Raw genomic sequence first — 12,894 nt, 5'->3', positions numbered from 1 at the left:
ATCCCCAGCAGTCAGAACCAGGCCTGCACAGGAAGGAGGACTGACACACACTGCTGCACAAACAAGCAGCCCCAGCTTCTGAAGAGACAAGCAAGCTCTACTTCTACTCAAAAAGACAGGTTCTTAGAGTACTAAAACTTTCTTTATAAAATATCACTAACATAATCACAAAAGCATAGATCCTGAAATTAGAGCAAAAGCAAGACCTCATTGTTTTTCTTAACCTTCTAAATACTTAAAAGCTTTAGTTAAACTGCTTACTGCCCAGTTTATTCATACTGTATTATATAACCAATAAACCAATCAGCAGCTTCAGAATTTATCATGAAAAAAAAAATCTCCAAAATCCATTTATTATAGAAGTGGTTATTTGAGGAAAAAAAAAAGTTTTCCACTCTACAGACCTAAAATTGTAGTTCAGAAGCAGCTACTTAGGCAGGGGCCAGGTCCTTTGTTCCTTTCATACCACTTCCACACAGGATAATATTGTCTGGACAAATACTTAAATATGCTTCCATCACCTTCACGTCAAAATAAAAATACTTAAACCAAATTAACTATATTCTCTTCATTTCTTTGGAAAATTTGGAGAGAGAGAAGCTAGCTTCTGTTATCGAGGCACTATGACTTTTTTTTAAAAAAGTATAATGCAGTATTTTTAAATTGTAAAACCATTAACCAGGTGACTGATCTTGGGCAAATCACTTAACCTCTCTGGCCCAGTCTATAACCCTTTCACTTTGGGATTAACAAAACTGTCCTATTCTTTAACTTTCTAAATGAAAAAGAATATGTATGCATACATAAAATTTTTGAAAAATAACAATGCTTGTGTCAAAGACTGAACATTCAATGTGTGTATGCAACTTGACTACCTCAACTAAAATAAAAACAGGTGGTCCACAATAAAAGTTTAATTTTTATGATCTAGATAGGAGGGTATAAGCAAACAGAAGGAAATGGATATTTTGAGAGAATGTGAAAAACACATTTTTATCAATTTATAATCTAAAGCTGTTGTTAGAGGCAAATATTTATAACATGAGAAAAATGCTCACAGCACATTTATGCCCAGCAAACAAAAGAAATGTATCAAAATGTAAACAGTAGTTATTTCTAGGTTCTAGGTGGTACAACTAGGTAATTTTTATTTGCTTTATCTATTCAACTTTCCATATTAAGCATGGTTTTATAATCAGAAGGGACTTTTAAGTCTGTGCACTTATTAACTTCATTTGCTCATAAAGGTTTTAATCTGTAAAGTCCTAAGGGAAAACTTCCAAAGATTCAAAAGAGCCGACCTTCCAAAGTTTGTGTTACTCAGAATTTTGGTAGTGGAAACGTGGCTTAGAAAAATAAGACCAACAGATGTCTCTTCCCTATAGGTTTTATAAAGGAATAAGTAAAATTTTCTTCACAGAGAAAACAAACCAAGTAGGAAACACACTATAAAACTTATATATACTGTATACCTTAACGTATGGCAGTCACTCCATTCCATGTCAGATTATGGAGTACTAAAAGTATATATGCACATATTCATATATGCACAATCCACACACATGGAAAATACAGAGCTACAAAATTAAAGCCTGTCAAATCAAAGGCCATGAGCAACTTGCCTAATAATATTATGAGCTGATTCTCTTAAAACCCTCTCTCTCATAATAGCAATTCTGTTTCTAACATCCATATTTTTTATAATAATTCAATCTAATCACATCCTTAAAAAAGAAAAAAATGCATGTTAACTGAACTTTTCCTTCCTTTAAACCTGAATTTATCAAACATTCACAGGTCAAGTTATAAGAAACATCCCAAACGCCAGAGAAGAGCAACTAAGCACACTACAGTATACTAATGATTCATGTCATCAAAAATAATGTCTAAAAGTATGTTTACTTTATTAAGACATTGGTCTAAATTATTTTTATAAAGTGAAATGTTACACAATCATAAAGTTAAATGTACTTTCAGAAATTATGAAGTCCAATATTATTTAACAAAGATATATTTTTATTGTGAAGAAGAAAACTGTAATTAGAGTTTATCATAAAGATAAAAACAATTTCATTGGCACAAATGAAGCTCAATGACCTCACAGGAAGAAGCTGCATTCAATAGATGGGAATTCCTGGGACCACAGATACCTTTGCCCTTTTTCTGTCTCTCTCAACAGGATGCTTCTGCTTGTAGTGGCTCAAACTGGCAACTGTCTCAAAGTCTGTAGCCTCCCACCACCTGCTGATAGCTGTATTTAAAGATAAGGCGCCACAATGTCACAGTCACCAGCATGCGTGTGTGCCATGCTTCGTGTCCCTTTCCTTGAGACTGCTAGTACCATTCTCCCTTGTGTCCACATGGGGGACTTGCTCCGAGACAAGATGGTCAAGCATTAACCTATGCACAGCTTCCCCTATTCTTTAAGTATGTCTACTTAACAACACCAAATACAATATAAATGCCATGTTAATAGTTGTTATACTATTAAGGAAAATTGACAACAAAAAAGTCTATCTGTTTAATATAGACATATTATTTTATAAATATTTTCATGCACTTGGTTGAATAGCAGATGTAATATCTGTGAATAGAGTCGACTTTTTTTTATAATCCCTTACATGTGACTTTGTTCTTCTAATTAAAAAAAAAACTACTCATCAAGACTGGACTTAATGATTTCTGAAAAATGTTCAACTTTATAATTCTGACACATACTTCAGTTTATAAAAATAATGCAGAACAAGCTGCTCACTGAAGCAACTGACACTCTTTATAAACAGACCTATCTGGCTCTTTAATATAATCATGGGCAGAGAAGTACATATCCCCAAATCCATCTACTAAGATTCCCTCACAGGACCACCAACTGATAGCAAGGATAAGAGGCAAAAGACACATTTATGTAGCTATGACTTAACTGTTTTAAGTATTTATTAATAAAATTTACTTTTATCTAGATTTGTGAATTGTAATTGGATGTGTCAACCTCAAAAACAGATTCTCCAAAGATTAATAAATACATTTGTAAGTAGCACTGCAATGGGAACAGTCTGGCCAAAATAAACAATGTGTGTATTCAAGGGGGCTGAGACAAGCACCAAGTTTTAAAGGCAAAAATAAGGAGCGTTATATAAATTATCTTGAAACAATAACCCTTGGCTACCAGGCTTGATAACAAGGTGGTGGCAGTTCAAGGCCATATAGGCAGCTGCTGGACAGACATCCTCTCAAGTGGCCTGTGTGCAAGACTGTGGTTCTGGCAATCTCCAGCTCGAGCACAAGGCCCCTCCTTCACAGCCTCCCGGCTTTACTGTTTGTTGTAGTTAAGGTTTGACAAGTGACTTGAGTCTAACAACTTACACAGGTAGCTGTAAACATTAGATTTGTTTCTTATTTACCTTTATAGACCTTTATTACAAAAGATTTCAGACTACATAATACTTGTTAATGAAAAGAATATATAACAAAACCTTTGCTTCAATCTCTCAAAGCTATCAAACTGAGTAAATCAATTATAAGAGCTACAAATTCTCTGTAGAAACTGTCTTAAAACACAGAAAAGGAAAATGGATGAAAACAAGACACCCTAATCCTGAAGTTGGGCTAAAGACTGCTAACTAACACTCTTTGCTTTCTGACCTTTTTTCTCCTTATAAAAAAACAGCTCATATTTATGCAGCTTTCCAACAGGAGATAAGGGTGTCACCACTGATCAGCGGATTACCAGAAGTATAAACATGAAGCAATACCACTTGCGAAGCACTTTTACCACAAAATATTGAAATCTGAATCTAATCCAGACCTTGAATCTACCTCAAAACTTATGAAGAAAACATTAAGATATACCCAGAATTTGAGACTTTCTGCTGGTCTTTTCAACAAATCAATGGCATGATTTAAAAAAGGCGGCGGAAGTCACTGCCTAAGATTTAGACACATGACAACCAAATGCAATGCACACTGAAAAACAGAAACAATAGCATAAAAAAAAAATCAACAAACTTATTAAACAGATGCTGTTACAGAGTTAGTGCAGGCCCACAATTCCAACAGCTTGGGAGGCTGAGGCAGAAGGATCATAAATTCAAGGCCAACCTGGGCAACTTAGCAAGACCCTGTCTCAAGAAAACTAAATAAAAAGTACTGGGGATGTAGCTCAATGGTAAAGCAACCCTGAGTTCAATTCCCAGTACCAAAAGGGAAAAAAAAAAAAAAATCAGCGCTGGCTTCAGATGATAACAGTAACATGATTACACAAAGAAAATTTCCCATTTTTTGTTGTCAGAAAATGCAAACTCAAAAGGACAAAACGTTAGGTGATCCAAGATTGGTTTTATTATACAAACAAAAACACAAATAAGTATGATAAAATGTTAATGAATAAATTTATATTAAGTTAAGGCAGATAGGTTTGTACATTTTTATAAAAAGTTTTTATAAATTTTTTCTTATTTTTGGTACCGGGGATTGAACACAGGGGCACTCAACCACTGAGCCACATGCCCAGCCCTATTTTATACTTTATTTAGAGACAGGGTCTCAGTGAGTTGCTTAAGCGCCTTGCTTTTGCTGAGACTGGCTTTGAACTCCCAATCCTCCTGCCTCAGCCTCCTCTGGAGATGCTAGGATTAGCTGGGATTATAGGCATGCCCTACCATACTAAGCAAATTTAAAATTTTAACTGAGTAATCAGTCATATTTCAGTTCTAATAAACCCAGGGAACAAGCGTTTGCAAATAATAGTATTTTTATGAATGTTTTCATGCTTCAAAGAAAGCAAGACTCTCTCACCTCTGAAAAGCAACTAAGACTTCACTGAGTAGTTTAGGTAAAATACAAAGGCTCAGTAGTTCAAAGCCAGCCTCAGCAATGGTGAGGCGCTAAGCAACTCAGAATGACCCTGTCTCTAAAGAAAATATTAAAAAGGGCTGGGGATGTGACTCAGAGGTTAAGTGCCCCTGGGTTCAATCCCTGGTACAAAAAAATAAAAATAAAAATAAAAAAGATGCAAAGGCAAGAGAAAGAGAAACGGGGAATACCTACCCTATGAGAAAACGGTAAAAAATGTCTGCTAAGAGACTGTTTCCACACATCAGCACTGCCCCATTAAAAAAGCCTTCAGGGAAACTTACAGGGAGAGGAAATGGAGAGATGAAAGTCAGAGGGTACCTAGTATCAGAACCAGTCTAGATCTAATGCGCAACATGACGAACACCGACATAAAAATGTTCTGTACTTAGGATTGCAGCTAAATGGGTAGATTTAAGTGGCTCTTCCCACAAAATAAAATGAGAGAGAGAACAAACTGTGTGAAATAAAGGGATATAATAATTTGTTTCACTAAAGTAACTATTTTACCATCTTTATGCATCCCATTAGCATCACTTATATACCTTGAATATATACAGTAAAATTGAATTTTTAAAAGAGGGGAAAGGGTACAGTAAATAAACAATGATATTACCAACACTAATAATCAGAAAACACTAAATTTTGAAAAATTTAAAATCAAGTTTTCCCCATTCTTGTATGTAGTAGATCCCCACCATCCTTGGGGAATATGTCCCAAGACCCACAGGGATTACCTGAAATGAGAAAAGTACCAAACCTTGTAATTTAATGCTTTTTTCCATCTTAATTAGGCAAGTATCACACAGTTTTATACTTTGTGGTATTACAGTAAAACCAGCACAATTTATTTTTCCTTCTTTAAATTTTCATAGACGTGATTTTTTCTTATGGTAAATCTTAGCATCCTCACCATATAATTTTATTTTTCTGTCATCAAGTCAAAAGTTGCACCTTTCACTTAAAGGAAGCACTTTATGAACTCTCTTCAGCACCTGAACTGCCTGGACCCCACACTCTGGTTCCTTAGGGCCATTATTAAGCAAAATAATGGTTATTGGAACACAAGCACTGCAGTAGCCACACCCTGATAAGGAAACAGCTCCCCAGTGACTTAACAGGTAGACACCACATCCAGTATGGAGATGCTGTCACCCAAAGGGACTGGTCAGGTCCCAGGTAGCAGAACAGGACAGCACAGGACTTCGTCTCTTTACTCAAAATCGCATGAAATTTAAACTTGAGAATTATTTATTTCTGGAATTTTCCATTTGATTTTTTGGGACCCAAGTTGGTCAGAAGAAACTGAAGCCACAGAAAGTAAAAACCACTGCTATAAAACCACTGATGAAGGTAGTGGAAGACATTTCTATTTTCCACTTCATAGAAAATGCCATTTTCTTTTTGTACAATTGTCACATAGTCACAAACAGTGAATGCCAGAACACGCAAAAAATCACCTACAAAAAGTACAAAAATGAAACCATCTACCTATGAGGTTAGTCAACTCTTTATAAAATACTCCAATAACTACTTTCTGGAACAACAAAATTTTAAAAAACACAACTGTCTGCAACAGGAAGATGAAAAACCTGAGGAAAAAAAAAATCCAAGATTTTTAAAAATGGGAATTATAGGTGAAATCATCTAAGTTTTATAAATCCAATAAGCATTTGCTGGGCGATTATTTATGATGCCAGATCTTGTTACCATGGATACAAAGATAAAAAGAAATGGGTATATCCTCAAGTAGTCCACAGCATAATCTGGGAGAGAAAATTATGTATGCATAAATACTAAAAAGTACCATTAATGTGAAATGTGAAAAGTACCATTGTTGTAGTAAGTACAAGCTTCAGTAGTGGCGTGAAAAAGACAGTGACCATCTTGAACCTGGGGAACATCACAAAAGTGAGTCTTGAACTGCAGACCATTATTCCAAGGTAAAGTGCAAGAGCTCTTGCAAAGGTCTCCCATCAGCCGGAGTGTTTGGGAAAATGGTTTCATACAGCCAGTTAGGGCAGAAGAGAAAGTAGTCCCTAAGGTTAGAGGGGTAGGCAGGGATCCTGGACTTTCCCAAGTACATAAAGGGAAATACTTGTTCTTTAACCTATTGAGCAACAACATCAGGTTTTACTTTTTCAGAGAGTAGTTCTTGCAGTGGTGTGGAAGTCAATCTAAAGAAATGACTGCAGAGAAAAGGTCCAAGAAGAAAAGATGAGATAATCAACTGAAATAAGGAAATCTCCCCCAAAGTCCAGATGTCACTTTTGAGTTAACATACCCTTTAACCACCACAGGCCTACTCGGTACCTTCTCAGAATATCCTGAAAGGACCTAAACACATGAATCTCACCTAATGAGACCTTGATCTTCCCCCTCCCCCCTCCCACATGCTCCTAAAGGAAATACAACTGGCCTTCATCCAGACTCCAGTTTCTTCGATGGGACAGCACCACCAGGTATGGAAGTAGAAATCCCAGAGGAGCATCCCATGACTTCAGCTCTTCTATAGCCCATGTCTAAAAGACCCCAAATTTCACTGTGGTGACTTCTGAATTTCCCATCGCCACTCCTCAGTCCTGTGGCACCTCTGGCCAGGGCTGCGGCAGCTGCCTGCTCTTTCTTTCTCACATTTAATTTTGACTTGCATTGCAAAATACAACCACAGGTCTGATGTTACTGGAGTTCCTCTGCCGTTACTGCACCTCCCATACCACATGGTACACTTACGAATCCATCAATGGGCTGGGCTCAGTGGTACAGCACTTGAACAGCACGTGTGAGGCACTGATTTGAGTCTCAGCACCACATAAAAACAAATAAATAAAAATGTTGTGTCCACTATAACTAAAAATATTAAAACTTAAAAAAAAGAATCCATCAGTGGCTTGGGATAAAAACGAATCTCCTCATTTAGCTCATTTTGATCATTAACAAATGGAATACCACACTGACCTCTTTCAGTCTTCAAACTCCCAGGTTCCTTCCCACCACAGGGTCTTTGCACATGCATTCTCCTTTCTTCTTCCTCTAGGTAACTTCTGCTTGTTCCTGCACTCTCAGTTCAACTGGGACAGCCTTCCCAGACCAGATCCAAGTCCCCTGTCTTAAATTCTCAGAGCACCACATCTTCATAGCTACATTTCATTCATCTCAATATTGGTTTATTATACATCTCTCCCTTAGAATCACCCCATGAAAACAAGGATTGTGTTTAGCTCACAACTATAATTCAAATACTTATCTGGCATATAGCACTCAAATTTAATGCAATTATATTAACTAATTAGATTCATGATTGAATGAATTTAAAATCAATTTAGAAGCAGAGATACGTTAAAGGGGTCAGGTCAAGGCAGAAACATTTTAATTATTAGGCGTGCAAAGTCAAAGTGTCTCCTGTATGAGAAATCATGTCACTAAAAAATAAAAATTAAAAATATACAAATATGGGGGTAGTGGAAAAATATATACACACAAAGAAGAGTAGACTTAAGCAGTGGGGGAAAATACTAAATGTTGATTATGAGCATCTAAGGAATATTCAAATTCAAATGGTCAATAAGTTGTTAAGAGTACGCATTCTTGACTAAAATCTGAATTAAAATACAAATTTGGGTGTATATCAGAACGTACAGAAGAGAAAACCTCAAAATAAGGAGAACTCAGAATGAGATAAAGATGAAATCAAGCTAGAGTCTAAAACAGCATTTAAGAAAAAGGACATAAGATTTAAAAAAAAAAAAAGAGCAAAGAAGAAAATTAGAAGGCAATGTTGTAGAAGTCAAGAATTGGGTTTAAAAAAATCATAGGTAATATTAACTGCCAAAGACAGGTCAAGTGAGAAAAAAATTGTAAATGATCAATGCAGTTGGCAATCAATAATTATCACGACAGACATGACTACAGTTGACTGAGGAGAGGTGAAGAGCCAGAGAGACACTGAATGTGGACTATGTGTCTGAATGCAAAAGAAACAAAAAACCAGGAAGGGCACAGACTAGGAGTTGCAGGTCAAGGAAATATTTTATTTGCTTATTCTCAAAATGAAAGACTTTGGTGTACTTATGTGTTAAAAGGAAAAGGCCAGTGGCTGAAAACATGAGGGAAAATATCTGATGGAACACAGTCTAAATATGAATAACAAGGGATTTTACCTTAACCAGCTAAAAAAAAGGAACCAAGAATCTTAGAGATGAGAGGTGTTTCTGTATCAGGGCAAGAAACTGTGGATGTAAATATGGATAGCTGCAGATGGACAGGTGTTCCAGAGGGGGCAGCTTAAGAATCATAAGAAAAATTGTATCCTGTGGACAACAGAGATACTTGACAATAAGAGACACTTGGAATAATAAGATGACACTTTATGTTTTAAGGAAGTGGTGGGGGGGGGGGGTCACCCCAAAGGTTTGGTGTAGCCAATATGAAATGGAAGGGTCCTCTAGAACCACCTGAAAGTATGCTAACTGTTCAGTAGAGTATTCTTCTCCTCGCTGAGCTACTTCTTACTCCAAGTGCACAGGTCCCTGATCCCTTTGACAGCTCTATTCTTGCTTTGTATTGTTATGGGCCATTTCATCACAATGATTTTGTTCTATTTTCCTACTCTCCCTGATAATTAAGAGGAAGAACATATCTGGAATTTGTTTTAGCATTTTCTAAACTTTCTTCAAACTTTCCTCCTTAACTGCTAACAGAAAAATAAAATGCTGCCTGACACAAAGAAGGAAACATTATGAGGTAAAAAATTTAAACAAAAAAATTAGTTTCACATAAAATACCAAATTTCAAATCTAAATTCCAAATCAAATTCCTGCCAGGGTTTAATCACAGAATTTAAAGAAAAACAGATAAATATCTTGGTCTTTTTACTAAAATGGCCAAAGATCTACTTCAGAATTCACTGCCATGGTTAAAGCACTTCTGCATATTACTGATTACATAAAACAATATAAATTTTCAAAATACTGAGGTATGCAGAAAACTTCCTATTACCAACTTCTCCAAAATTGTACAAGGTGCTGAAAACTCATCTCAAAATGATCATATAATGCACATAAAAGAAAAAAACACCCAATTTCAGAATGATTAAATGAGACACTCCTGGAGAAATTATCTTAGTCAAATGTAGAATCAAAACAATTAAAATAAACCTACTAGAAGATGACACTGGATTTTGCAAAACTATCTTGTAACAGACCTTCACTTAAACTAAAAAGTTGTAGGCTGACTCAAGTCAGTTAAATAATTTTATTATACCATCATTAAACTGAGCACAAACACTGTAGATTCTAAGTCTCCCCACTTAGTGCTGAGCTGTTCAAAAACAAAGGTTTCCATCCCAACTATTTACCTTTAACTACAAGAGTGACATTAAAAATCAGCTGGCACCAAATGTCAACAATTTCACCCTTCTTTCTTCCCCCTCCATCCTCCCCATCCCCGCACCTTTAAACAGAAGCACACACTCCTGGACTTTCAAGGATGGGCTTGGCATTCTCCCTTCAGTGCTTACTCAACCACTCCCTTGCCCACCTTCCCCAGCAGCTGAAAAGAATCTTCCTTGAAGACCTCCTTAACCAGGGAAATAGGGCTGGGTTCCTCCCACATGCTTGTGAACGCCTGTCATCTGTCTCTCCTCTGCCCCCCTCACCGAAGTTCTTTATAACTCAGAATGGTCACACAAAACAACCTCTTCTGGAGTCCTAGCTATGATTTTTCAATACCCAAAGAGAATGACACATAGGGATAAGACCATGTAATGTTTTATGTTTTTTTCTTAAACTTACCTCACCCCTGAAAGTTATCATGCAGGGTGAGTTTGGGTGCCTTTTTAAACTTGCTTCTGCACTACTTACTCCCTATGACAACATTACAACTTCGCTAGAGAATCCTTGAAACTGTGGTACGCATTTCCTGGCCTAAAACTAGCTTTAGATTTAGAGGCTTCTGAGAGATTCCTAATGACCACACATTCATGGCTACTGGTCGGGAAAAAGTTCCTCTGTAAATGAAGCCTGTCAAAAGGTAAAAGCAAACTACACTACACTCGAAAAATACATCGTAGAGGTTCACATTAAATTCTTCATGCTTAAGGTAAGGGCTGCTTTAATGAAAGTCATCTCATGACCTTTCAGATCTCTGCCCCAGATAAAACTACGCAGAATCACCCAAGGAACACAAGTCTGCTGCAACTAAGTGCACTCACCGCACCTCGGAATATTAAGAGCCGAGTTAAAACTAAACCCTCGGCTCACAAGCAGTTCGCTGGCTCCCACTCAGAGCCCGCAACGTGAATGTCATTCTGAGAATGCCAGAACCAAAGTTCGTTTTTTAATTCCTAAAACTACTTAAAAATGTTCCTGTGTTAACAACACAGTTGTAACTATTTGGACGCAATCCAGTGGTAATTGATTTTCCGTTTACCCCTGGAAATGCTTGGCACCTCGCAAAACCCATCTCCGCCTCGTTCCGGAGCCGAACCCACCACTGCCTTCCCAGCCCGCGTCGCCCGCAGCCGGCCAGGGCTCGCTATCTGCCCTCGGGCTCCACTAGCGCCCTCGACACGTGAGGAACAAAGCCGCTCCCCGGCGTCCCCCAAGTCCCCTCCACCGCGCGGCGCGAGCGGCCCGGATTCCACGAAGGTCACGGGCACTCCGCTCCCTCCCCGCGGGGCGGCGCGGCTAGCTACACCTCGTCGCGCTCCGGGAGAGCGGCTCAGGACCCGGCGCCCGGACCGGGCGGGGGCGAGCGCCGGCCCCACGCCCTCCGCACGGCGCCGCCCCACCCCGCTGGCGCGGCCCGCACGGCCCGCACTGCACCGCCCTCCGCCCGCCCGGCGCTCGCGCCCGCCGCCCACGCCCGGCCGCCGCCGCCTCGGCCCGGGACGCGCGGCAAGATGGCGGCGGCGCCTCCGCCCGCTCCGCCGCGCCTGGCCGGGCCTCGCCGCGCCGCGCGGGGCCACAGGAGGGAGGGCCGCGGGGAGGGCGCGGCCGCGGCCAGGGCGGGCCGGCGCCGCGAAGGGGGAGGCGGGCGCGGCGCGGCCCGCAAGGCCGCCCAGGCCCGCCGCCGCCCGTCGGCCCGCGGCCCGCCGCCCACCTTTGAATTTGAGGTCTGTGGGCGGGTCGAGGACCAGGATCTGCTCGTGCTTCGCCATGGACCCGGAGGCGGACGCCATCGGAGGCAGCGCAGAGCGGGGGCGCGCCCGCGGCGGCGATGTGCTGCTGGGCGGGACGACGGCGCCGCTCGGCCGCGCTAGGACGGGGCCAGCTCCGGGCGCCTGGGCCTCGACGCCTGTCGCCCTGTCGCGGCTCCGGTGGCCGGCGCTAGGTCCGCAGCTCCGATCTCACAACTGACTCAACCCCACACCAGCCGCCGCGGCCACGCGCACTGCGATCCTCGGCGCCCCACGTGACAGCCCCTGCGTGCCTACGTGCGCGCCCTGGCGGCGGCGCGCCCCGCCCCCGAGCCCGCCCGGTGCTGCGCGGAACGGGCTGCTGCGCCTGCGCACTCCCGCCTGCCGCTCCCGGCGCCCGCTGTCAAGGGAACGGGCGTGACAGGGAGCGGGGCGGGGCTCAGAGGGCCGCCGCGGGGCGCCGCGCACGGCAAAGGCACGGTCCTCGGTCACGTCGAGCTTGGAGTTTGAACCTAGAGGACCTCCGATGGTGGCACATGACTGCCAGTGGAAACGCCTGACGCAGGAGAACGTGGTCGGGCAGCGCCGCGCACTACGACTCCCAGCATGCCCCGCGTGGGCGGGCCTCAGCGCGCCGGCGCTGTCCAGTCGCGCGGGGGCCGACGGGAGGTGCGGTGGCCGGGGTGGGGAAGGAACAGGGCCGCCGGGAGATGTGTCTGCCCGGGCCCCTGGGGAGTGGAGTTAGCCGACCCCCTCTGTGGCCCGTGGCAGCGTTGGGTCTGCGCCTTGAGAGAGGTGTGTGCAGACTCGCCGTGGCCTCCTCGGCGTGTGGCCCGGTCCCGCGCTCAGCCCCGCGCACCTCCGGGTCAGGTCCCCTTGGTCCCCGCGGCCACAGCACCTCGCGC

The 12,894-nt window shown here is 41.8% G+C and overlaps 1 protein-coding gene across 3 annotated transcripts in view; it reads right to left on the bottom strand.

Annotated features, from left to right (window-relative positions):
• Vapa (VAMP associated protein A) overlaps positions 1 to 12,283 on the bottom strand; it is a 37,332-nt gene extending 25,049 nt beyond the window's left edge. The window contains exon 1 of one of the 3 annotated variants that reach the window (XM_076837186.2): positions 11,953 to 12,283. In XM_076837186.2, coding sequence (XP_076693301.1) covers positions 11,953 to 12,031 — 79 coding nt within the window. In that variant the 5' untranslated portion in view covers positions 12,032 to 12,283. Of the gene's footprint in view, positions 1 to 7,809; positions 9,616 to 11,952 lie in introns of those variants that run through there. The other 2 variants (XM_076837184.2, XM_076837185.2) reach the window with 2 other exon arrangements.
• Between the last annotated feature and the right edge of the window lie 611 nt (positions 12,284 to 12,894).

Source organism: Callospermophilus lateralis, chromosome 17 (assembly GCF_048772815.1).
Source record: "Callospermophilus lateralis isolate mCalLat2 chromosome 17, mCalLat2.hap1, whole genome shotgun sequence".
Classification (NCBI taxonomy): Eukaryota; Metazoa; Chordata; class Mammalia; order Rodentia; family Sciuridae; genus Callospermophilus; species Callospermophilus lateralis.
This window is presented reverse-complemented; position numbering and strand designations above follow the sequence as displayed.